General features: G+C 43.7%; 2 protein-coding genes across 11 annotated transcripts in view; one reads left to right on the top strand and one right to left on the bottom strand.

Moving 5' to 3' along the window:
- Positions 1-6,986, bottom strand: part of CCDC38 (coiled-coil domain containing 38) — an 83,262-nt gene extending 76,276 nt beyond the window's left edge. For 4 of the 8 annotated variants that reach the window (XM_027593238.1, XM_027593236.2, XM_027593233.2 and 1 more), the window contains exons 1-2: positions 6,349-6,984; positions 890-940 (exon numbers count right to left, since the gene is read on the bottom strand). In XM_027593238.1, coding sequence (XP_027449039.1) covers positions 890-926 — 37 coding nt within the window. In that variant the 5' untranslated portion in view covers positions 927-940; positions 6,349-6,984. Of the gene's footprint in view, positions 1-889; positions 941-6,348 lie in introns of all 8 variants that reach the window. The other 4 variants (XM_027593240.2, XM_027593234.2, XM_027593239.2 and 1 more) reach the window with 4 other exon arrangements.
- On the top strand, positions 734-23,768 carry AMDHD1 (amidohydrolase domain containing 1). 3 transcript variants are annotated; one of them, XM_027593242.2, is made up of 9 exons: positions 734-858; positions 8,540-8,646; positions 10,103-10,167; positions 12,476-12,753; positions 15,381-15,606; positions 17,958-18,082; positions 21,253-21,346; positions 21,899-22,059; positions 22,935-23,768. In XM_027593242.2, exons 1-9 carry the CDS (start codon positions 779-781, stop codon positions 23,020-23,022), a joined length of 1,224 nt encoding a protein of 407 aa, XP_027449043.1. In that variant the 5' UTR covers positions 734-778; the 3' UTR covers positions 23,023-23,768. The 3 variants fall into 3 exon arrangements, with proteins under 3 accessions (XP_027449043.1, XP_027449042.1, XP_027449044.1); XM_027593241.2 differs by lacking the exon at positions 734-858 and adding an exon at positions 7,106-7,277; XM_027593243.2 differs by lacking the exons at positions 734-858; positions 17,958-18,082 and adding an exon at positions 7,106-7,277 and having other exon boundaries at positions 15,381-15,608.
- The last annotated feature ends 2,249 nt before the right edge of the window (positions 23,769-26,017 follow it).

Below are 26,017 nucleotides of genomic sequence, written 5' to 3'. Positions count from 1 at the left end.
GTCTTGAGGTCCTTACCTCAATTACATTTAAAAGACCCTTTTGCCAAATAAGGTCGTATTGCAGGGGTTAGGACACGGAGGGCTACCATTTTGGAGGGACCACTTTCAACCCATTCTAACAAGTTTTTGTTATAAAATTGTTATAAACTGAATGAGTGAATTATAAACTCACTGTAAGCACTGGCCCTTAGCCAACCCTTCTCCCCACCTGAATCACTTCCTAGTCTCACAGAAATGGGGCTGCTATAACAAATCACCACAAAAGGAGGGCCTTAAAACTGCAGACATTGATTCTCTCACAGTCCTGAAAGCCAGAAGTCTAAGATGAAGGTGTTGGTTTGGTTCCTTTTGGAGTTTCTCTGGGAGAATCCATGGCATGACTTTCCCCGAGCCCATGGAGAGTGCCTACAGACTGCCTGTTACCTATAACACACTCATGGTGTTATCCAATGTTCAAAGCTTTGTCAAATTTGTAAGTGACAAAGAAGTTATTCTTCTATACCAATAAATATGAATTCCTTGTATACTTGTACAGAATCAGGAGGAGAGAAAGGCTGGAAAAGGAAAGGAGAGGACAGATTCTGATAAAATGTAGTTATTCATGTCCTTTATTATGACAAATAATTGAATTAATTGTCTTATGCTATGAAATTCCCTAGCAATCTAGCTAAATATGACCATTTATTGCCTCTCTGATGTGAAGATTTTTCTTTGCAGAATTAAAAAGTGGAAGAGAACCTTCTCAGCAGGCTATTCATAAACTCTACGTAGAAAGGCCATGTCTGAAGCTTGTCGTTTGGTATTTTCCTTTTCTACGTTCCCTGATCTACTGGGGAGACCGACCGTACCAGGCACAAAGTAAGAGCTCATTGACAGATTTCCTCTTTACCTTCAGAAGCCAGTGATATCGGCAAAAAATAGGACATTTTGTCTCCTGGCCCTGTCCAAAGAAAAGGAAAGACATTAAAAATAAATTCTGTAAACCTGAGCATCAGGTGATGTATCACTAAATGGTACACCTGAAACTAAGAGAACATTGCATGTTAACTAACTGGAATTGAAATAAAAATTAAAAAAAAAATTAATTCTGTAAACCTTGAGTAAAGGGGCAAATTCACCAGCCAGTGATTCCAAGTAGCCTTCATTGCTTTTAAAAGCACAACCTCTTTGGCCCAGCAATTCCAAATCTGGGAACTTATCCCAAGAAAATAATCGGGTAAGTGGGCAAAAATAGTATGTACAATAATGTTTGTTGATGTGTTATTTAATAAACAGGGAGTTGATTAAATAACTCTGGTATACCCATAACACGGATTGCCCCGAGACCCCTCAAAATAGTTCTGTAGTCACTATTCCCTCTGTTAACTATATATTAAAAGTGAAAAACAAAATATTTCAAAAAGGTGGGGGTAGCGTGGATAAAAAAACACCTGCCAAATCAGATGTTTTGAAAAGTTGTTCACCCAACATTAATAGGGGTTGTCTTTGATTTGGAGCAACCTCTCCTTGCATTTCTATCAGGTTTGGGATTAGGGTTAGGTGCAAAATTCAAGGAAGTGGCCCCCAAAACTCAGTTATCAAAATAAATAAAATGTTAATGCAATTTTTTAAAAATTCCAAGTCAGTGCAGGAAAAAAATCCATGGTGAACAAAATATCAAGACCTTAAATACAGACAGGATCTGACTGTGTGCCCCATGACCCGGAGAGCAAGCCCCTCCCTTGCCACACCTTCGTCCGGGCCCACAGATCTCACCTTTATGTACTTTTTTGACATTTTGTTCATCATGGAATTTTTTGCATTAACTTTTATTTTTAAAAGTAGTGAATTAAAATGTTGTTTGTGTTTGCCCTCCCCTTTAGGTTTTGTACCAAAGGTAAATGTTTCCGTTGCTTCACCCTAATCCTTGTCTTGAATTTTTACACTTTTTTAATATTAATTATTTCTCAATGAGTTTGCACAATTTTTACAATAAAAAAAGTAACAATGCTATTTTCATTGGGGGAAGAAAAAGGATATTCAGGAATTTATATAAAAAGGTGTGCCCACACCAGGGACAACGGGACAAACAGCCTGTTGCAGGTTGCCTGTTTAAATTTATGCCTCAGTTCTCTCAAAGAGCCACGTTGAAGAGACTCCCAGAGGCATTTGTAGAAGATGATTAAAGATCCAGACTTTGGAACAGAGAAGCCTGTTGGTTTGATATTTACAGATGTGTGAGCAAGATCATTTAACATTCAAAAAATATTTATTGAGTATCTGCTGTGTGCAGGCATTGTTCTGGATGCCAGAAACAGGATAATTTAAAAGCGATGACAACAATAACAAAAGACAAAAAAAAAAAAAAAAACCACACCTTTCTTCGTGGGGCCTACATTTTAATTACTTAGCAGCTCTGAGCCTCAGGTTCCTATTCCATAAAATGGGAATATAATCTCACCTCTTAAAGCTTTTTAAAGGATGCGATGACATAATGTGTATAAACAACCAAGCAGGGCACCCCTAACACCCAGAGCAAACTCAGTAAGTGGGAGAAATTTTGTGCTAATATTGACCAAGGAGAATGTGATTTTACTTCCAGTGATTATAAAAACAAAAATGAAAAAGAGAAAAGAAATTATGTTAAAGCTTGTAAAAGAAAAAGATTAACAAAAACCTACGTCATTGATATTATACTTTTTCAGATTACTGAAGATTTTTTTCCCACAGGCATTGAGTTCATTCTGACAGTGGAAAAGAAGGGTCGGTGAAAAACTGATGACAATCTGTTGGGTTGATGTATTTGGAATATGGATGGCCAATATTAGGAGGTTTTTGTATATTTACACACGCTGTACTCATCTAAATCCCTAAGATTCTGCTCACCTCTTTCTTGACATACTTTTAATCTTTCAATTCTCTTATCTATCTAAATTCACCCCCCATCCATCCCTACTTTCATTCACTTTATCCTAAGTCTATCTGCAACAAAAATCTTTATCCATGGCTTCTGGCACCTTTTCCCTCCTAGAAAGACCAGAATTTTTCATTCTTCTAAACCAACTGCTAGAGCTCTGATTCCAGCTCTCCAATAATTCAGAGAACATGTTGAATGGAACCAGTAATCTCTAGAAGTTGTTATACTTCTATACTTATGTACCTTTAATCTCCCTATTGATTAATGAAGGGTTGGTGAAGAACAGAAGAGAGAAGAAGAGAGCTAGCTATTCCTAGAAGGGATTATAAGTTTCTCTGAACTAAACCAATATGATGTGCCAATCAGGAAAAGAAAGTCAAAGTCAGTGAATGTCTTTGTTGTACAAAATAAAAATAGCATGACTAAACAAAAGCTCCGTACTGAAATAGAGGGAAAATGTCATTGGATTGCATAGCAAATGCCTGCAAATTCACATCTAAAATATATGTTTAAAAATATATATATGTTCAAATCCAACTTCTGACAGATGAAAAAGATGAAGAGCTCAGAAAAATGAGGGCTTTAAAATGGTGATGTGTGACTTCAAGCCATTGTTTTCAGAGGTGGCAGAGGCTAGTGGTGAAGAGCATGGACTGTCATTATGCTCCTTAATCCCCACGCTTCAATTTCCCCATCTTTCAAAAGGGCGGATAAGAATAGCATCTACCTCATGAGATGGTTAGGTGAGTTAACATGTGTCCCTCACTTTGCACAGCATCAGGTGCTCAGTGAGCACCATAGCAGTGTAAGCCCATGGGGAAAGCATTCTAAAGAGGAAGGATGCCTGGTGTATTTGAGGAACAGCAAGGAGATTCGTGGAACTTAAGCATAGTGAACAAAGCACGGAGTGATAGATGAGCTCAGAGAGATCTCGAGGGCCCTGTGGGTCATTTCCTCAGTGAAATGAGAATCTGGAATGGACCACTCTGTCTGCTGAGCTGGGAAGAGACTGTACACGAGGGTGAGGGTGGAGTAAGGCCACCTGTTGGGAGGCTACAGTCATTGGGAGGCAAGAGATAATGGAAGTGGTGAGAGGTGGTCAGATTCTAGATACATTTGGAAAGTAGAGCCTACAGGACTGGCTGATGGTTTGGGTGTGGGGTATGAGATAAAGAGCCCAGGAAAGAAAGAATGGAGTTGTGATCGATAGAGACAGAGCGGCTGTGGGGGAAGGGGCAACTGGGAAGATCAAAGGTTCAGCTGGGAACATGTTACATTTGAGATATGTTAGACATCTATTAAAGGGATGTGGGTGTAAAATATACTGTTCTCCCAAGTGAACACCATACCGGTTGATTTAATTAATGCTAGCATTCTTCTAACATTATGAAATTATATGTGGCCTCTGAGTCAGATTTTTGATACGTATCATCACAGGGGTAGCATGGATGACCCTATGGAAAGACCTTGGCCTTGACGGCAGACAGGTTTGAATCCTGCCTCTGGCTCTTATCAGCTCTTTCTCTTAGGCCTATCCAATGAAACTCAGTGCAACTTAGGTTCTTCTATCTGGTATGGACACTAATATCTTCCTTAACAGGCTTGTTGCAATTTTCAAACACAGGCAATGCATGCAATGTGCCCACTCACGATAGGCTGATAGGGAAATAATTGCCTATAATTTCTTCAAGGCAGATATCCAGATCTGTCTTCTCCCTAGTCTGCTGTGTCTTGTGAATAACCACCAGCATTTGAAAAGGAGGGGTAACTGACAACCAGCTTTCCTAAGAAACCCTGAACTCAAATTCTCAAAACCAGTTCATTGGAGAGGAATCTACCAGCAATATCAGTGCAAACGTGGGGAACCTGACCCATCTTCGTGCACATTCTTAACATTCCAAGCTTCATGGAAGTGGAAAAAGAGGAATGGGGTTTTATAATGCCCAATCCCAAAGTCCAAGACCAATTCCAAATACAATGAACAATAACAGTATCTACCAGATATTATTCGAAGCAGTTTCTGCTTGACTTTCTCAACAACTCTCTCTGCAACTCAGTGAAAATGGATTTCCAGTCTCTCAGTAGGAGATAAAAAGCTTTGTTTATCTCCCATATGCAAACAAAGATTTAGACAGATTCAGACCTAAAGCCTTTCTGTTTTTGCCCACCTCCTTCCCACCCACTTGGACAAATACTAGGAGAAAGGGCTGTAAACTGTGTCCTTGGATGGTGTAGGGAGACCAGAGCTAGCAATTTTTTGTTTACCTGAGAGCCAGGAGCCACTAGGTCCTTGGCCTGCTCAACGACCTGCCTCTTTTGACTGGGTCAGAAGCAGAGCACGGGGATGAGGAAATTACCTTCAGCTCGACCTTTAAGGCCCTGCTGGCGTATTTTGTGTGGACTTTCCTGTTGACATTTCTGACTGCCCCTTTTGCAAAATGAAAACAAAACAAAAAAAGCAAAAAACACCTGGGGGCCAAGAGGAAGGAGGAGAACAGGAGAAGACAGCCAATGTAAGATGATGTAAAAAGTACTGCGTGAACTGAGAAGTGCTATGGGGGTGTTGGTTATCACTGAGGAAATTATCTAAACTATGTATTTTAAAATGACCAAGGGGGAGAGAAGCCCACTCTTGTCCTTGCTTCTGCAAACTTCTTGTTTGCAGGGGCTTTTCAGGCCATGTTGGATATCTGGACTGTCATCAACGCACTCCGTTCACCCACAACCCAACAGCCCCGTGAATAGAATGACCATTTCCTTTTGACTTCACCAAAACTTGAAAGCTTTCAGTTCATGGTACATTCTGTGAACTGCTGGCTGAGATCTCTTGAATTTAACTGACCAAGGGGAGAAATAACAGGATGAAAATAAACCAGCAGCAGCGGCCGCAGTAGTAATAGTATAATAATAATAATAATTACACCTATTATTTAGAGCTAGGCACTGGGCAAAGTGTTTTCCATTTCATCTTCTCTAAAGCTCAAACAAGTCCATAAAATAGAAAGAAACAATTACCCCATGAGAAGATGGATGAGAAAACTGCGGTTTGGGAAAATTAAGGACATTTCCCAAGGTCAAATAGCTCATAAGTAACAGAGTGGGGTTAAGACCAGTTTATGGAACCCAAAGCCTTCTATATTTTTATAATGTCACCCCTTCCTTTACCCCTACAACTTCATAAATCTGCACATATGCCTGTAATTGCAAAATGGAGCAGATTCAAGTCTAATAAAAGTGTATAAAAAAATAAAATAATTAAGACGTAAAACCCAGTGCCTGCCAATGTTTTCACAGCAGTTGAGAGGTGAGAAGAGATGTGGGTGAGAATTACAGACCATCTTCCTTAAATAAACTTGATTCCGTCTCCAACCTTGGCGGCAAATTGAGAGTAGGCGCCCCCAGATACAGCTGGGGTGGGGGGGGGGCGGACACGGGGCTGAAACCACGTTTACCTGCAAGAGTTTGGATCCAGGAGCCGGTCCAAACCTATCCTTCAGGAAGGCGTTAGCGGACGCTGGTCAGAGGCACCAATGGTTTCTCTAGTCTCGGCTCTATCCTCCCCCGCCAGGATCCCCCCTCATCTCGGGGACCTTCTGGTAGGGGATCCCGGAGCGGAGCTGGCCAACCGAAAATTGTGCGCGGCACCCGCCACCCTGCTCCACGGCCGCGCGGACCCAGGAGCAACTCGCCGACCGCACCCCCTTCCTCCTCACCCTCGGGTTCCCTCTGCCGGCCGCCCGTCGCGTCCCAGCCCGCTGGGCAGGGGCTCCCCGACGCTGCCCCTCCCGGGTCTCTATGCTCGGTTGCCGCCCCGGCCCCTGGGGAGAGGTTTGCCCCACTCAGCCCCATCTGGGCTCCCTGGCCCTTCGGGGACCCCCCTTCCGCCTGGCCCTGTGGTCAACGGAGCCCGGTAACCCAGCTTCAGTTTCCTAATCTAGAAATTAGGGACAGTGGTCTCCACGACATTTACCCAGAACATTGGGCGACCAAAAAAGAGATTCCATGATCGCGATTATTACTAATCCACACTCGGGTTATTGGCACCCGCGCTGCCGCGGCGCCGGCCTGGGGGAGGCGCGCTCTCCGGGGCATCTGGGCAGGGCGGCGGCGGCGAGCGCCCGCCCCGGCTCCACCCTCCCTGCCCCGCGGCGCCGCCCGCCGACCCGCGCCCTCCTCCGCCCGCCCGCCCGCCTGCCCCGCGCTCGGGCCCGGCGGCCTCCCGGACACCCGCGGCGCGCGGCGACATGGCCGGCGGCCACCGCCTCCTGCTGGAGAACGCGCGGCAAGTGGTGATGGTGTGCGGCCGCGGCGAGCGCTTCCTGGCGCGGGACGCGCTGCGCAGCCTGGCCGTGCTGGAGGGCGCCAGCCTCGTGGTGGGCACGTAAGTGGCCGCGTGCTGGGGGCACCGGGCAGCCGAGGCCAGGCCTGGCCCCCTTTCCCTAACTTGGGCGCTGTGGAGGGAAGCGGGTAAAAGCTTTCCCGCATCCAGGGAGCCACCGCGGGCCTGTCTTTCAGGCACCTGTTGCTACCTACCTTGTGTGACAGCTTCGGGTAGTCATTCGGTGAAAAAAAAAAACAAACGCTCTCAGGCTGAACCCCCGTCCCTCTTCCCCTCTACCCCCAGGTCTTTGGAATCAGCATCTCTGGGGTGGAGTTCTGGGACTTTGAATTTTTACAGAACACCCTCCAGCCCAACCCCCTTTGTATACTAAATTTGAGAACCACGGAAGACGTTCAGATCGTGATGGTTTGGGGCTGATAAGAAATTCAGAAAAAGAGGACACTTTCAGTTGTTTTTTCATTTAACCCTCTGTGCTTCCTGCTAGATGTGACTAAAAGAACAGCCAAAGTTTGGGAGGGGGAACCTGCAGTGGGAGTGGGGTTCCGATGCCGATTTGAATTGGAGAGCCCCGCCGCACCGCGGTCGCGCAAGACGGCCTCAGCCCTTATCTGAGGCTGCTTAGGGTTGTGCAAGAGTCCAGCTTTTAGGGACCGTGTGTTTTTAATTAACAAAGGGATAAAAACATTCCCAGTGTTACTGTTAAAAATTTGTTAAAAACCAGTTAACTGGGGAGAGGTTTGCCCCACTCAGCCCCATCTGTGCACAGAAGTGCACAGAGGTAGGAATCCAGGGCTAATTGATGGCCATACTCTATGGAGTTCTGAGGCCCTACTATGTTCCTCTGCTCTGCACAACCCTTTCTCACTCCGTCATCCAAGATGGCTACTCCACCTCTCCTTATGGCGTCTACCTTCCAGACAGTGGAAAATAGGACGAGAAAACAGACCTATTGGTTAGAATTTAGTCACATGGCGGCACCTGGATGACGGGAAACCCAGAAATGTAGGCTTTATTCTGGGTGTTCATGTGTTCAGCTAAAATTTAGGAATCTAGCACTGTGGGGAAAAGGGAACATTGATCTTGGGGAACAACTAGCCATCTCTAAATATACATATGATTTGACTCTTTGGCTTCCATGCGGCTGCAGTCATTTTATTTTCTTCAAAGACACAGATGCAAGAAGGAAATAGAATATATGTTGACTGATACCAAAAGACATGGGCAACATATTTTAAATCCTTAGTCAGCTTTTCCACAGTATTTCCCCAAACTTTGGTAATTATTTCTTGATTTTTCTTCAGGGATGGGCTTATAAAAGCCATTGGTCCTGCTGATGCGATCCAAAAAATGTTTTCCGAAGAAACGTTCGAAGAAAGAATTGACTGTTCTGGGAAATGCATCTTGCCAGGTATTAACCTTTTTTTTCAGTAAAGCTCTGCAACTAGTTTTAGTAATGTAAAGAGGAAGAGTGGCAGCTTCTTTTAAATAGGGTCTCAAAATAATATTAAAATATAATAATAGCTACCATGCATTGAATTTCTACTACTGAATGTCTAGGTGCTTTGCAAACATGTTTTCACCTTGAATCCTTCTAACTGCCCTGTAAGGTAAGTATCCTTATCTACATGTTACGGATTAGAATACTCCAGTTTAGGGATGAAATATCTTACCCAAGATTGCTGGACAGGGAAAGGGCAAGCTGGGAATCAAACCCACTCCTTATGTCACTTTGTCCCACTCACATGCTGAAGAGAAACCGGTTGTGTTGTGTTTAGGTTCAAAAGCTGTTGGAAGAACTTTACTAATCTACTTCATATGGGATGCAGAGAGGGCAAGCTGCTGCTTCTAATACTAGAATAGATTCTAAATTTACATGGAGTGTGAAACAACACATCTCTAGGCCAAAAAGTAGGGGAGGAGGGAATCCCTAGAGATTTCACTGAAGTTTATTTATATCTTAATGATTGACAACAAAATCGGTTTTTTAACCATCATCTCCCACATTATGTTTTCTGGCTTCATGAAATCCTCTGAAATGAGTTTCACAAATTTTGAGTCCTACACAAAACATAGAAGCTAAGATTTATATTTTTAAAATGTCTACTATGCGTATCTGATAGAGCTTCTATTTTCCAACTCTTGGGAGTCAGGAAATAAAGTCAGAGTGCAAGCTTATGAAAAAGAGCAGAAAATACTAGAAAGCGATCTGAGTAGAGATTCTTGATTTTTCGTCCAATCAGAACCACTAATGAGACATTTAATCCACTTAATCCAGGTATTTTAATATTATGGATTTAATCCATTTAATCCAGGTATTTTAAATATTATGGAAAGCCACACTTCACTTGAGTTGTGAACCGTTTGGATAAACAAACGGTTCACACGATTGCTTTATAGTTTCTCTTCAATTAAACTACATTTCTTTTTTGAAGGAAGATTCATATTTCTGATTTCATATTTTTCCTTCTCAAAGTTGGGAGAGATTGTATTCTGTTTTCACACCCAGATTATTCCTTGGTGATATAGTCCGTGGTTTTGCTCAACTAATAGATACGACATCCTGTTTGAAAAGCTTGCTTGGTGAGCGTGGACTTAGTGGGCAAAAGGAGCTGTATTTCTTTAATGGATATTCTCATCATGCCAAGTCACCCTCTTCCAGTAAAGCCTTCTAGACCAACCATGCCGAGAGTCTTCTTGTCTCCTGTCTGTGGAGGGAACCTACAGACAAATTCCTCGTCCCCCACCCTCCTCCAAGATGGCTGACCATCATCTTGTTTTCCCAAGAGTGGTACGGGATAGTCTACCTGCTATCTAAGGGCTTTCTGTTTCTCAGCTTTAAAGATGATTTGATTTATTGATTACAGGTTTGGTGGATGCACACACACATCCAGTATGGGCTGGTGAAAGAGTTCACGAGTTTGCCATGAAGGTAACTGCAGTAAATGATGACAAATCAAAATAAGGCACAAATACAGACAGGTCTTTTTCTAAAGAGTTGATAGGCTATCAGGCTTTGCAACATATGCCTACCATTTCTTTTTCATGGATATTTTTACTGGCCTGGACTATGGAAAATAAATTGCAAAAAAAACTAACTTATAACTATCCAAATACTTTGCACAGGCCCAGCAATCATTATAATAGTTTTCAAAGATTTTTAGCTGTAGAATCCTTACGTATGTATGTATGTGTGTTTTAGAATCCTCCCTTTAAAAAAATGCTGAGCTGCCTTGGGGCGCCTGGGTGGCTCAGTTGGTTAAGCGTCTGACTTCGGTTCAGGTCCTGATGTCAGGCTCCTGGGATCGAGCCCCCGGTTGGCCTCAGCATTTGGCGGGGAGTCTGCTTGTCCCTTTCCCTCTTCCTCTGCCCCTCCCCGCCTCACTCTCTCTCTCTCAAATAAATAAATAAAATCTTACCAAAAAACCCCTAAGACCCAAACACAGAGCTGACCTGCCTTGCTCACTAGTTCCTCCTCTCTTTCCCTTCTCCCATTTCACTTCTCCACCCCTGGGGGGTCTTTGAAGGGGCTCCAGGATACAGTTTGAAACACACCATTCATTGGTTCAAACTTGGAAAAATATATTGCTAATCATAAAAATAAATTAAGTCTTGTATTTTTCCCCCCAAAATGAGACTTATTAAGAAACATAAAGTGTAGTCTATGTCACAAGTCATTAATTAGCCAGGGCCAACCCTCAAATCTATGGTTGGAGCCATTTTCACATTGTTTCTTTCTAATAGATTTTATTTTTTAGAGCAGTTTTAGGTTCCTAGCCAAGTTGAGTGAGAGGTACAAAGATTTCCCACATACCTGCCCCCACACATGGACAGCCCCCCGCTATGATCAACATCCCCCACCAGAGCAGTACCTTTGTTACAGCTGATGAGCCTACATTGACACATCACTGTTATCCAGAGTCCATAGTTCTTACTGGTGTTTTCTCTTGGTGCTGCACATTTTGTGGGTTTGGACAAATGTATAATGACACATATCCACCATTATAGTATCATATAGTATGGTTGAACTGCCCTAAAATTCCTGTGTGCTCTGCCTATTCATCCGTCCCTCCCTGAACCCTGATAACCACTGACCTTTTCACTGTTTCTTTCTTTCTTTTTTTTTTAGATTTATTTATTTTAGAGATGGGGGGTAGGGGCAGAGGGAGAAAGAGAATCCCAAGCAGACTCCGCGCTGAGCCCAGAGCCTGATGTGGAGCTTGATCTCACGACCTGAGATCATGATCTGAGCCGAAACCAAGAGTCAGATGTTCAATTGACTGTGACACCCAGGCGCCCCTCACTGTCTATTGTACTGCCTTTTCCAGAACATCATCTGGTTAGATTCATACAGTATATAGCCTTTCAGATTGGCTTCTTTGATTTAGCAATATGCATTTAAGGTTTCTCCGTGTCTTTTCTTCGCATTGTTTTTTTTTTTTTTTTCAAGTGTATACCCTAACAGCTAAGAATTTTCTTCAGAGGGTACCTTCTTCAACAAACTAGAGCTGTTTTTAAGACTTCTTTATTAAAGCACACAATTGCAGAGCCAAAAAGCAACCCTAGAGATTTGCAGTCCAAGCATCTCATTACATAGATGGGGAACGTGAGGTCCAGAGAAGGGAAGGGTGCGGGGTGAGTTCTCCAGCTCACCTTGGCAGAACCCAGATGACAACTCTGGCTGGGAGACCCCGGGCTGGTATACTTTGTTTGTGTCACACTCCTTGCTGCCCAGAGTAACTGGAGCCCAGTGGGATCCCAGGAAGAGCTTCTTTGCTTGAGTGACAGAGGTCAGACCCCAAACTCTAGTGGCCAGACACAGAGAGGTGGAAACCCCCCGGGGCTCTTTGGTGGATATTTGGAATAACTGTAGTGGGGTTCCCGAATTGCCTAAGCTTTGTTTTCTCATAGGAGCTAGGGTTAGACAGAGACTTAGCTGGTGCACACTGGAGCCAGCTGGGTTGTTAAAATACTGAAATACTTCCGGGCTGGTTGGTAAATTGCCGCTGCTGCGTGAGACCCTAAGTGCTCCCCACCTGACCTTTCCCATTTCTGCCCTCCCGAGTCCTTCCTAAGATGCCCTGGCAGGGTGGGGGCTTCATGGCCATGTACCCCAGCATCCTTTCTGATCGGCTGGTGTCCCTGACATATCATTTTGAACATCACTCCGGGTGGAGGTTCTGTGGAGCTGCCTGCAACCTCCCGCCCTTGCCCAACCTGAGGGGGAGCCCTGTGTTCAGTTGGCAGGAGCCACGTACATGGATATTCACCGGGCTGGAGGAGGGATCAACTTCACCGTGGAGCACACTCGCCAAGCCTCGGAGGAGGAGCTGTTCTGCTCCTTCCAGGAGCGGCTGCAGCGCATGATGAGGGCAGGGACCACGCTGGTGGAGTGCAAGAGCGGATACGGCCTCAACCTGGAGACAGAGCTCAAGATGCTGCGCGTGATTGAGCGTGCCCGGCGGCAGCTGCCCATAGGCATCTCAGCCACCTACTGCGGGGCTCACTCGGTGCCAAAGTAACCTCAGCTTGCGCACTTGACTTGGGGCATTGAGGGGGCTTTGAAAACAAGGAAGGGGTCAGCTGGTACCTAAGTGGGGATGTGTTGCGGTGGGGGGGGGCGGTGGGGAGTGGAGGTGCATCCATACTTTAGTTCTTGCAGAGAGAGCTCAGTAGAAGCCATTAGAAAGGTGTTCTGATTGTAATAGTCATCTCGTAAGAGTGGTTTTTTTTTTTGAAGATTTTATTTATTTATTTGAGAGAGAGAGCACAAGCGGGGGGGAGGGGCAGAGGTAGAGGGAGAAGCAGATTCCCCACTGAGCAGGGAGCCCGATATAGGACTCGATCCCAGGACCCTGGGATCATGACCTGAGCCGAAGGCAGACGCTTAACCAACCCACTCAGGTGCCCCTCGCAAGGGTAGTTTTAGGAAGGTGATCCCCACCAGACCCATCCATTTGCTAGTCCCTTAATGATGAAGGAGGAAGAGGAGATGTTCAAAATTCTTTCGGTTAACAGAAAGCAATGCCGCCTACTAGATCCTTTAAAATAACAGATATTACTTTATTTTTTTTAAAGATTTATTTATTTATTTTGAGAGAGTGAGAATGAGAGAGAGAGAGTACATGAGAACGGGGAGGGTTAGAGGGAGAAGCAGGCCCCTCGCGGAGCAGGGAGCCTGATGCGGGACTCGATCCCGGGACTCCAGGATCATGACCTGAGCCGAAGGCAGTCGTTTAACCAACTGAGCCACCCAGGCACCCCAGATATTTATTACTTTAAATAGTTGCCCATGACCACATAATCGCACTTTAGAGATTAAAAGTAACACTCTGTAGGAGATAGATCAAATCTTTAAGTCAAGATGACGCAGAATAGTTTTTATTTTCATTCATCTGTTTAGCAGCAGACATGTTCATTTTCTTGTAAATGTTTTTTAGATTTCCTTTTATTTAAAGTTTCTCCTATATAGCTTTCTTGTAGAGAATTCTGTCCTTTCTGCATCTGCATCTGCATCTTATCTGTCCTGGAATTTCTAGAGCCAAAGGCCCACAGTTCCAGAACTAAAAGGTTCAAAAGAAATCTAGGACTTGGGGGCACCTGGGTGGCTCAGTTGGTTAAGTGCCTGCCTTTGGCTCAGGTCATGATCCCAGCATCCTGGGATCTAACCCCTAATCTGGCTCCCTGCTCAGCAGGGAATCTGCTTCTCCCTCCCCTTGCTCTTATTTTCTCTCTCTCTCTCTCAAATAAATAAATAAAATCTTAAAAAAAAAATCCAGGACTTGAAAATTAACAGGGCAAAGTCTTAGCGCTGTTTTGAGTTTTGGTAACTTAGATACATAAGTGCTACAGGCTTACAGAAATTATTTGAAAGTTTCATAACATTTTTACATTTATTTAGTTTTGTGCAATTTGAAAAATAAGTTTAATGATAACTTTTTGTTTACCATTTTCAATCAGAGAAAATAAAAAATTAACAAATTTGTTATTAAAAATTCACAAAATTAATTAAGTAGAAAAGAAACAAATAATATTTCCAATGATGTTTTTGTACATTTTTAGCATTTGTACTTCTGAAATTATTAAAACTTAAAACTGCACTGAGACTTTTGGGATATCCATCTATAGAAAACATTTTTTTTTTTTTCAAACAGAACATAAGGTGGATGATAGCAGTGTAACATGGTAGAGAAGTCTTAGGCTTTGGAGCCATACCAGATCTGGGTTTGAATCCAGCTTTGCTACTTTCCCACTGCATGATTTTGAGGGCATCACTCAACTTTTTTGAACATCTGTAAAATAGCTAAATAACACATAATTCTATATGATTGTTTTGAGAATTAGGAACAACATATGTGAGCGCCTGTCTCCTCACGGTTAACTTCTGTCTTCCCACCAAAATGGCTTTTGCTGAGCAAGAGACTTCTGTGTGCCAAATATAGGACTAAAGTTTTACAGAAATTTTCTCCCATCTGCCAATGAGTCTCTGAGGTCTGTGTCTTGATCCCCAGCGATACAGTCTGCAGCTCAGAGGATGCCAAATGATGGCTACATGATGTGTCCAAAGTTACATAGCCAGCAAATAGTAGAGCTCTGTGTCTATTTGAATTCAAAAGCCCAGCCCTTTCTGATCTATAACTACCGCAGAATCTGAGAGAGAATTTCAGGGCCTCCCACAATCCTCTTTCCCCGTGGTTCCAAATGGTAAGACAAGAAGCCTTAGGCAGATGCTTCTAGAAACAGTGTAGAAGAAAAAGGCAGAGTGATCACAAGGGCCAGCTAAGAAGCATACAGTTGTGTTGTTAGGGAAGCATCCAGGATGCCCTCTAAGTGTCCTTGGCAAGCAGATTCAGTTTTTCAGCCGGCTGGCCTTGCTGACATTCTCGAAGGCAACACGGCTGGGGCAGAAATGGATGAGCCCTTTGAGTCTCTGTGTACAGAGTCAGTGCCTACAGAGGTCTTGCCAACATCTCTGCTGTGTCCTCATTGTTAAGACTCTTGAGTTATTGCTTTGATTATTTCTCTACCTTTTTGAGGCTTGAGGTCATTTGCCTATAGTTTGTGAGATTCTTCGAGTGCCGGAAAACCCTTTCTTTAATTAAAAAAAAAGAAGAACCCCCATGTAACCTCATTTTCTTCCCCCAGAGGAAAGACTGCTCCGGAGGCTGCTGATGAAATCATCAATAGCCACCTCCCGAAGCTGAAGGAGCTTGGCAGAAGTGGGGAAATCCATGTGGACAATATAGATGTGTTCTGTGAGAAGGGCGTCTTTGATCTCAGCTCCACCAGAAGGATTCTTCAAAGTGGAAAAGAGATGGGATTACAGATTAACTTCCATGGGGATGAGCTGCACCCGATGAAGGCTGCCGAGGTGTGGTTGATCTTTTGCTTTTCCTTTGTTAACACTCATGCTATGGAAAACTTAATTAGTTTTCTCAGAGGTGGGAGGAGCCTTCTGAAAAGACAGAGAATGGGGAAATCTGTCTGAACAATGTGTGGATTGGTCCGGTAGAGCCTTGAAATCCCAGACCTCTGTTAGAAATTTACTTTTTTGCTGCTCATTTACTTGTATGATCGCCGGCTGGTGGGATTAGTAGAAAAAGAAGCACTTTTGTGATCTTGTTTAGCAAATCCATACCCTATTTTGGTTGGCACACAAAGCCACACTGGCAGAGTCGACCGATTGCACATGTAGCTGCTAGGGTCTGTCTGTGGCAGCATCCAGGTGAACGTTGCTAGAGCACACCATTAATAGTCACAGGATGCTCTTCTGATCTCTGTGTCTTGCTCAGATTCATTTATTCATGCTTTCGACAAACACTGGAGTGTCTGCTATGTGCCAGGCACTGAGAATTCAGCAGTGAGTAAGACAGACACAGTCCCCGCAGTTGTGAGTCGAGATGTCTCTCTAAGCCCTAGAGTGAAATAAACAACTGCCCTTGGGGCATAAATACAGATGTGGACACTCCACACGTGTCTCCACCACAACACGTCCAATGTGACCTCTTAATATCGCTTCCAGATCTGGTCCTGTGTTTCCTGTCCAGTGAATGACCCCATTATGTACAGATTGCCTAAGCGAAAAACTTGGATGTCACTTGGTCTCCTCTCCCCCTTGCCTGTCACATTTCGGTTAACCAGCAAGGCCTCCAGGTTTGCCTGCTGAGGATGTCTAGGTCCACTTCTCTCCCCGCCCACCGCCTAGTTCAGACCACCATCAGCGGCTCTCAGCTGGACTCCTGCAATAGCTCTTCTCCCTGTGTCCAAGCTTGCCCGCACTTTAATCTGTTCCTTTAATCCCTGCCCTCCGTGCATCTTCTCTTCCTCTCTGGTGCTGGAAAGCACTGAAAGGCTCACCCAAGCTGGCAGGACAAATTTCAAACTCCACAGCCATAGGCTTCCCCGGATCTAGCTCTTGCTTGCCTCCCATCTTCCTCTTTCTCTCCTCCCCCTTCCCGTCCCCTGCCCTCTTGACCATGGGCAGCCACCATAAATAGTGTTAGGACACCCGATATCCCACGCCTCTGGACGTGCCTTCTCTCATCTGAACACCCCTTGCCTGGCTAACTCTAACTCCGCTCTGTGTTTCCTCTTAGCTACCACTTCTCTGGCATCCTTCCCAAACCTCTCCAAGAATGAGTTACAGTCCCTTCCTCTGCCTGTCCCACCGTGTTCAAATTGTCTCTGAGATCCCTCCTGGACTGTCCCTGTGCCTTCACAGCCCTATCCCTGGAGGTTAGCACAGTGCCTGGTAGACAGGTGGCCTTTCCTGAGTAAATATTTGTGGAATGTTTGTTGAATGAATGTGAGCTGGGTGGTCAACAAGATACTTGGGTTGTAGAGAGTGAACTGGTGAATTAAACAGAGGTCAATACCCAGGATGACCAAATCGAGTTTGGGAAAGTGAAGGTGATTCCAAGGTTAGAAGGAAGCTTGCCTGGGGAGCAGAGTCTGTGGAGCATCCGACTCCCCAGAGCACCAAACCAGAATGCTCTTAGACCCGAGCTAGCTGCTGACGAGGGGCCGGCTCCCTCCTGCCCTGGCATGGGCATCGCTGCCTCCCTGGGCCACGGGGTAAGATCGACAATGAGTCTCCTTTCTCTTTCCTTGGAATGCTTAACATAATCACCTTTCAGCCTGGGGCACTGTGTGTGTGTGTGTGTGTGTGTGTGTAAATGTGTCATGCTGAGAAGAAACCCACTTTGATGCCATGTTCTCATTATCATCATAGCGTTACCTCCCCCTGGTTTTCTTCTAACAGCTGAGCCCAGACTTTTTTTCTTTTTTTTCTTAAGATCTTTAAAAATTTATTTATTTCACAGAGAGAGAGAGAGATAGCGAGAGCAGGAACACAAGCAGGGGGCGTGGGAGAGGGAGAAGCAGGCCTCCTGCCGAGCAGGGAGCCCAATGTGGTTCTCGATCCCAGTACACTGGGATTATGACCTGAGCCAAAGGCAGATGCTTAACGACTGAGCCACCCAGGCGCCCCAGTAAGCACTTGGATTTAAGGATAGTTTTTGAAGTAGCACACTAGCTAATTTTCAAATGAATGTCCATCACAAACCTTTTACCCCTCTGGGGGCTTGTGCTTGGCAGAGGCAGTTGCCAACACATTTTAATGACAAACAGTGCTGTTTAGTTTTGCAGGGAAACCAATGTTCTGTCCCTCTGTTGATTGTTGTTGCTGTTGGTGAAACCTTTCTCTCTGCCCGTTCCGCTTAGCTCGGGGCTGAGCTGGGAGCCCAGGCGATCAGTCACCTGGAAGAAGTGAGTGATGAGGGCATCGTTGCCATGGCAATGGCCAGGTGCTCGGCCGTCCTTCTGCCCACCACGGCCTACATGCTGAGGTGAGCTACCCTGGTGGGTGACAGCTGCGAGGACACAGACCCAGAGGCCTAAGTCTTATTTCATTGCCCTTCCACATTCCTTAAAAATGCAGATCAGGAAAACTGAGCTCATGGAAGATGCCAGTTCTGGAGTGAGGTCCAGGAAAACGCTTAGACCCAAATGTCCGTTGAGTGGTGAGATTGTTGGAAAGAGTGGAGCTTTCTCTTTTTTTTTCCCCTCATTTTTGGAATTTTCTAATTAAAAAATCAATATGCATTACTTTTATGACTAGAAATAATGAAATAGGCTTTCTACTTTAAAAAACATGCATCAGATGTTAGGGATATCAAGCAGTGTTCAGAATCTGAAGGAGCTGTTTTTTACTAAGAGGATGCAAGTGGGCCCCACAGTCCTCATAAATCCCCGGGGGTGGGAGGAAGGAGGAAGGAGGAGACATCTAAGTATGTTTTGTGAAATCTTTCCAGGAATTTTGCTGTTTGCCCTCTATGGATTGAATACACCCAGTCCATAGCCCATCTTTATGACTGCAGTTTGGTTGTCACCACTAGAGGGCGCTACTGGCATCTAGTAGGTAGAGGCTCGAGCTGCTAAAGGTCCCACAGCGCACAGAACCACCTCCCACCATAAAGAATTATCCTGCCTAAGAATTATCCAACCACAATTATGAACTGTGCCAAGGTTGAGACACTCTGCCTCAGGGATGGAAAAGCCAGGCTACAAGTAACTTTTATTTATTTATTTATTTATTTATTTATTTATTTATTTATTTATTTAATTTTTGAGAGGGAGTGAGGGCACTCCCAAGTTTGCGTGAGCTGGGGGCAGAGGGAGAGGGAGAGAGAGAATATCTAAAGATTGTTCACGTCCAGTGCGGAGCCTGACAGGGGGCTCGATCTCACCACCATGAGATCATGACCTGAGCCGAAATCAAGAGTGGATGCTTACTGACTGAGCCACCCAGGCCCCTTCAAGTAACTTTTATAAGAGAGAAGAGAGGAATATTGCAGTACTTTTCTCAAATATATTATGATGTTATACACATAGGGGTCATATTATACATTTCTCTTATTATTACTGTTCTCTTAATTTAAAGAGTAGACATAATGTAGATTGCAACCAGGAAATACCAATCAATAACCGTTCCTGGTATCTTGGCATTTCTATCAAGTCTCAGTAGTCATCAATTAAGTCATCAATCAATACTTAATCTGGTTAATTTTCCATCACCTGAGGAATAACGTTTGACAAAAAAAGGGTTCCTTTACCTCCCCTTGAATCTCTTAAAGATGGAGCAAAAATCTGAGACTTGCACCGTGAAGGGCGGCTCAGCAGTAAAAGCCCGAACTTTGTCCCTACGCCAGAGGCAGCGGCCATCTGTGCTCACCGCGGGATGGGTTGACCATACAATTTGGACAACAGGAAACATTGCAGAGAAGGCCCCACTTTTCTCTCTGGCTTCTCTGTTCCGGTATTTTTCTGAGCTCTCCAACAAGAGCAACCTGCAGGGCTCCCTGCTGGGCCCTGAATTCTCTTGACTCTCATTTCTGGAATAACAGTGGCCTTATGCCACTTCCTTTAATCATTATTATATGCATCTTTGTGTGGTACTGTTTAAATTTATTCAGGATACATTTACCTCAGTTTTTCTGGAACTCCCTTGATACGTCTACAGCCTCACTTTTTTTTTTTTTCCTCCTTAAACATCTCTGGAAGGGGAGGGGAGGCCGTCAGAATGAACTGTGGGAGGGAGGGGCGCCTGGGTGGCTCAGTGGGTTAAGCGTCTGCCTTCAGCTCAGGTCATGATCTCGGGGTCCTGGGATTGGGCCTCACGATGGGCCTTCTTCTCCCTCTCTTCCCCTCTCATGCTCTCTCTCAAATAAATAAAGAAAATCTTAAAAAAAAAAAAAAGAATGAACTGTGGGGAAATTTTAAGTTCTACCTTTCCTCACTCTTATCCCTGCTTCACCCAACTCCTCTCATACATTGTCCTGGTTGAGGAACATTATCTTAGGTAGTCCTGCCGATTGTCAGTCATCGACCGTGAATGTTTCAAGAAGCTCCATCTTGGCCTATAAACCTGTAGACTCTCAGACAACTGCTTTCATCTATCCCCCTCCCCCCAACACTGTGAGCCTTGAATAAACACTAGCATAGTTTCTGAAAGCTCAGGGCTGTCTGCCTAGGATGACCCAGGCCCCCTTACAATGCCTGCCTGAGAAAGCCCAGCCTGCCAGGGGAATTTACTGTTTGTTCCAGCAAAACCCACTGATTGGCAGATAGGCCCCTCTTAGAGCAGTTACTTTACAAATTGCAGTTGTAATTGCAATTATAAATCCTTTCTCTGCTCCTTTAAGATATAAATCTTCTACCACCCAGGATTGTCTTCTCAAGGACCCGCCCCTTTTTCCTCCCGACTTCCTCTTTCTGTCTTTAAAATGCCCAGTTACTGCAAATCAAAATTGAGTCCAGACCACACACTGGACCCTTTCCCATTTGCAGTAGTTATTACTGAATACAGTCTGTCTTCACCCATTTAGCTAGTGTTTGGCTTTGTTTATCCCTGACATAACTTTTGAGTCATGTCCTAAAGAACAATATTTTGCTAAGGAGATTAAGGAGACACGCAACCCAGGAAGAAGCACAGACATTTTATGTATTAGATTCTTGGGCCTTCAAGACTTTAAAGGGCCTACCAAAAATGTTTGAGAGCTTTCCCCACCCCCAAGGAGGGGGAGAGAGAGGAATAAAAAAAATTGCAAAATGGAAGTTAATAAAAATAGCATTATTTTAACCTCATTGTTTATATTTGGGAGTCAAAAAAAGTGTGTTACATTTGGAAAAAAAAAAAACTAAGTTATATTTTTCTTCCTTAGCAAGAATCTCTGAAAGTATATAAAGATTGCTAAAATAAAAAAATAAATGCTAAAATAAATGCTCCCAAATTAAAGAAATTAATCATAGGCAAGTCATTTCAAAAGCAGAGATAAAAATCAGGCGTCCCGGGGTTCCACCTGACTTCACCACTCTTCATTTAAACTTGAGTGTCTCTTTCTTCTTCCAGAACACAGAGGGGTTGGGTATCTTAAGTTGGCTTCCATTCTGAATATCTAATCTGCAGAAACTCTGCTTCCAGAGACTGACATCTTCCTTTCTTTTCCCCTCCTCTTAGACTAAAGCAGCCTCGCGCTAGGAAGATGTTGGATGAAGGGGTAATCGTTGCTCTGGGCAGCGATTTCAACCCGAATGCATATTGCTTTTCAATGGTAATTATTTTTAATGTGACTTTCTAAGGAGAGAAACCATCTTCCACCACGTGTATGAATAACTTAAAAATAGTTCACTAACTGTTAAAACGATTTTCTTGTGAAACAGGAAAAACAGTGTAGACAGCAGGGTCATTGGATAGTTCTGTACCACGTAGAATGCCTCTAGGAGAGAAAGTTCTATCTGCATAATCTTTTTGATTCAGCCTTGGGCGTTGTGGTTTGATGATAACTTACTCCGTCTTGGAGGATAACATAAGCTCAAAGTTTTAGTAAATAAACATGGAGGTGGGCTTTCATCTTACATAGCCAGTGGTCTTGAAAAGTTGTAAATAAATACTCAATACCCGGGGGTGGGGGAGGTAATCTCTCTAATAAAGGAATCTTTTCCAAAGCATAAGAATCTTTACATGTAAATTAAAATGTTCTCATACCAGTTTAGCCAGTTCCTCCCAGACATTTAATTTCCATTATTGGTTGTGCTGTGTTGAGAAATGTCCTAGGTAGCAGTTACCATTTTCTTTCCTCTAATACCATTCTTCCCTGCCTTAGCCAGTGGTCATGCACCTAGCCTGTGTGAACATGAGAATGTCCATGCCTGAAGCTTTGGCCGCTGCCACCATCAACGCAGCTTATGCCCTGGGAAAATCTGACACACATGGATCTCTGGAAGTTGGCAAACAGGGAGATCTCATTATCATCAATTCGTCCAGGCGAGTGTTCTTCCAACGGAGCTATTTTATTTTGTGCCCCTTGTAATATAGGCTGGGTTTAAATGGCTTTTCAGCTCAATATTAGCATCTGGCTCTGTGTAGGCCCAGAAGCTCCCCAATCTCCTTTATCATCACCCCTTTCTAACCAGCAAGCCTCCCTACAAGTCCTAAACCACACAGGGTAGACAGACCAGCTTGTCCGGTCTCTTCATCTGTCTTCTATCTGTCATAGATCTCCAGGTTTCTGTTCTGTTTACCCAGACTTTGGACTTGTGCCCCCTGGCTTGTGTTCTTGTTTTTCTGCTGGAGTTCTGACCTACAGCTGGTGCTGGGCCGTGCATGTCCCAACTCCGGCTGGTCACCCCGCGTCTGATTCATTACCTCTCTGGCTTCTCACTCCTACCAGACCCCAAAAGCCTTGTTTCCGTTTTCCTGCTCCTGGGTTCGTATTACTCACACACAGTTGGCTGCCAACTGCATCTCCGATGTAACAATTTGAGTCTTATTTTTCTAAATCTGAAAGTCATAAATCCTTGACCCTAGCAGGTCTATTGCATTCTTTGGTCCTCAAGCTCAACCGAAGAAAGCGACTCTGTAATTCTACTCTTCACTCTATTGAAAATAATGCTGATGTCACCTTTTGTATATCGCTTAATCGGATCAAATAGTTTAAGGTCAAATACTTCAACAATACCATTAAACAATATTTAAGTCATAGGCTAGTTATCATAGTAATCTACTATTTTTTTAAAAAGCCTGAATATCAGTGAAAGGGTATAAAGAAATTTTTGGAGAATGTATTTCTAAATTAGCATTTATTGACAAAGTGATCATTTTGGCTTGTATGCATTAAAGTATGTTTGATTTCTTTCTAGATGGGAACATTTGATTTACCAGTTTGGAGGCCATCATGAATTAATTGAATATGTTGTAGCTAAAGGAAAAGTCATCTACAAAAAATGAAAGATCTGAAAGGAAAGAGAAGACCTTTCGACTATATAAGTCAATGCAGTTGCAGTAAAAGTTAAAATACCATAGTAATTTACCAGAGTGATGTCACTTAAATATATTTCAGTGCTTTGTTAATCCACTTGAAAAAAACCAAGTCATTAATTTCTTTTAATTTAACATGTGCACGTGGACATATAAGCAGGTAAATCAATTGGATCATAATCTCATAACATTAAATCATTTCACAGAGATTTATTACAAATATTTTGAAGATTAATATGGTAGAGTATCATCAGAATGCCTTCGTGGGGAAAAGCAACTGGCAGTTAGGTAGACATGGTTTGAAATTCCCATTTTGTTTGTGCTTTTCAAGTTTCCGTTTTTAAACTATGGGATGGTGAGAAATCCAAGTGATATGCCCCAAATTAAGCAAATGTAGCCTTCTATTATAAGCAGCTAGTTTGTCCTTTTCCCCACATAGTTTGCCTTTCTAGAAGCTCTTCAAATGCATGAGTGTCCCCTGAGGGAGGGTGTCCTTCTATTTCTAATTTCTTCTTGACTCTAAGAGTAGCACTTCACAGCAGAGTTCAAGACTCGTCATTTTATACATGGGGACGGGGGCCTTCCTAGAATGGGTGCATTTGGACCAAATCTGATAATGTAATTTTTAAAAATCATTTTTAAGAGTTTGATTATTCATATTACAAATGTATAACAAAATTTGTATAGCTCTCAATAAATATGTGTTGTCACTATTATTGTTGTTTCCAGGCCCGGAAGTAGATTGGTGGTATTACCTTCTACAGCTTTTTAGGAAATGAACAAATTACATAATTACACATAAAGAAATTGTGGATGACGGTATAAATAGGTGTTTCTAAAGCCATAGAAATGTTTTTCAATGTTTAATCATCCTTATAATCACAATGGTATTATTCAACTTTGTCCTGTTTATGAATAAATGATTTGAGAAGTAAAGATTAACCAAATTATCACCCATTTCATGTTAAAAATGGCTGAATCAATGAGGCTTTACTGTATTCCATTTAAATCAAATCAAATTCTCCTTGTTGAGAGGTTATGGGTAACAGTGCACGTTGCTGTCACTGTCTAGTAACATGGGGTCATCAGAGCTTTGTCCCTCATATGCTTGGTTAAGGAGTCTTGAGGGGGGTGTGGGAGGTGCATGGGTGTTGTGGGTGATGCCTCCCCTATGACCAAGCACCTACTCAATTGTAGGAGTTTGGGATGCAGGCGATAGATATAAAGGCCTAAACTAAATACGAGGTCCGTTCAAACACAGAAGTCTATCTTTATACCCATGGAATAAGAAGGTGAAATGCATCCTATTCTCCCTCTAGGAGACATTCACTTTAAACAAATAGCATTAATGTCTTTTTCAAATGAAAGGAGATACCCACCCAGAACTGCCTTAGTCTTCCCAGGCCAGTGTCCTGTAAGCCCTTGCAACTTGAGAGCTTGCTAGAAATGAGAACCTCGGCCCCACCCCAGACCTGCTGAATCAGAATCTGTGTCTTAACCAGCGGCCAGGTTATTTGTACACCTGTTAAAGTCTGAGAAGTGCTGGAGTCTGCGGTCTAGACCCTAGCCACACTGGCTTTCACACTGTGCCTCAAAACACTGTTTGCTTTTGCTGTCCCAGGCGTTGCAGCACTGTTCCCTCTACCTGGACTGCTTTCCCGCTCTTCTCTATCTGGGAAATCAGAGCTAGTCCCTCCCCTACCGTGTGCCCATCCTTCATGGCACTGTGACTTAACTCTCTTTCCCTTTAGAATGTAAGTTAGTCGAGGGCAGGGCCCTCCTCATGCCCCAGGATCTAATGTGTTGACTGGTTCATAGCAGGTGATCAGTAAATGAATTCATGAATGCACAAACATACTGGTAGTCACAGTGAAAATTACTTAATTAAAACACACTAAGTAGGCCAACCCAGGAAGGCAGTGTTAAGGAAAACACTTGTTTTGTGGATTGAAAAGAGCATATGAATTTAATATAATGCCAAAGGATGATGCTCATGGGGGAGTACATTGGAAAAGTACAACCGAAGAAACAGTTCCATGGTTGAGTGGAGAGGTGGGCTGCCTTCTTAGCTTTGGGGGTTGGAAGGATTTTGATGAGAGAGAAAGGCTCTAGGATGAAACAATATGAAGTGTTCAGAAGATCATCAATGAACCCTCCTAGCTCCTTGGGGAGCTAGGGCTGGGTCAGATTTCACAGGGCTTTGAATTTCAGCCTCACTAGTAGGAACCTCATTCTTCAAGTCAGGAAAAGCCACTGAAAATTTCTGAACAAGTTAGGACCAGGACAAGAGTATTGTAGAAAAAATTAATCTGGTTTTAGTGTACACAGTAGGCACTCAAACGTGTTATATGAGTGGACTCTGGCAAGATACCTCGAACCACTCCTTTGGTGGAGAGTAGGAGGTATCGGGTGCTAGAAGTCCAGGAGGAAAAATCTCACAAAGGGCAGTAAGTGAGATGTGAAGACCCTTGCTGTGTGCTCCCCATTGGGCTAGATCAGTGTTTCTTTTCTCAACCTTTTTAAGTTATCAGGCCACACCCCTACGGGAGAAAACTTAATTTCTCCCTAAGGAATAAGATTTTATCAGATAGGGTTGAACTTTGGAAAAAGACCACAAACCATCATAATATGCAAGTTTTTCTGCATCCCAAGAACCAATTTTTGCCTCACTGTGTGCAATATCACTCCCACTGAATTGAGGGTGCACGCGCCAGATGCCATGGGAAAAAGGTGAGGCAACGTGGCATCCTGGAAGAAACACCCATCTGGGGCTTGACATCTGGCCTTTGATTTCTTCTTGAACTCTTTATCTGCAGAGGCTGGATTCCCTCCATCTCTGAAATTCTGGTGCTAGACTGGGTTCTGCCTTCGGGGAATTTACAATCCAATTAGGGCGGTAAGACTGACTTTCCAAAAGTAGAGTCAAAGCCAGGGCGTATTAAAAGCAGGTTCTCCTGAAAGGAAC

This window comes from Zalophus californianus, chromosome 9, assembly GCF_009762305.2.
Source record: "Zalophus californianus isolate mZalCal1 chromosome 9, mZalCal1.pri.v2, whole genome shotgun sequence".
In the NCBI taxonomy this organism is placed as follows: domain Eukaryota; kingdom Metazoa; phylum Chordata; class Mammalia; order Carnivora; family Otariidae; genus Zalophus; species Zalophus californianus.
This window is presented reverse-complemented; position numbering and strand designations above follow the sequence as displayed.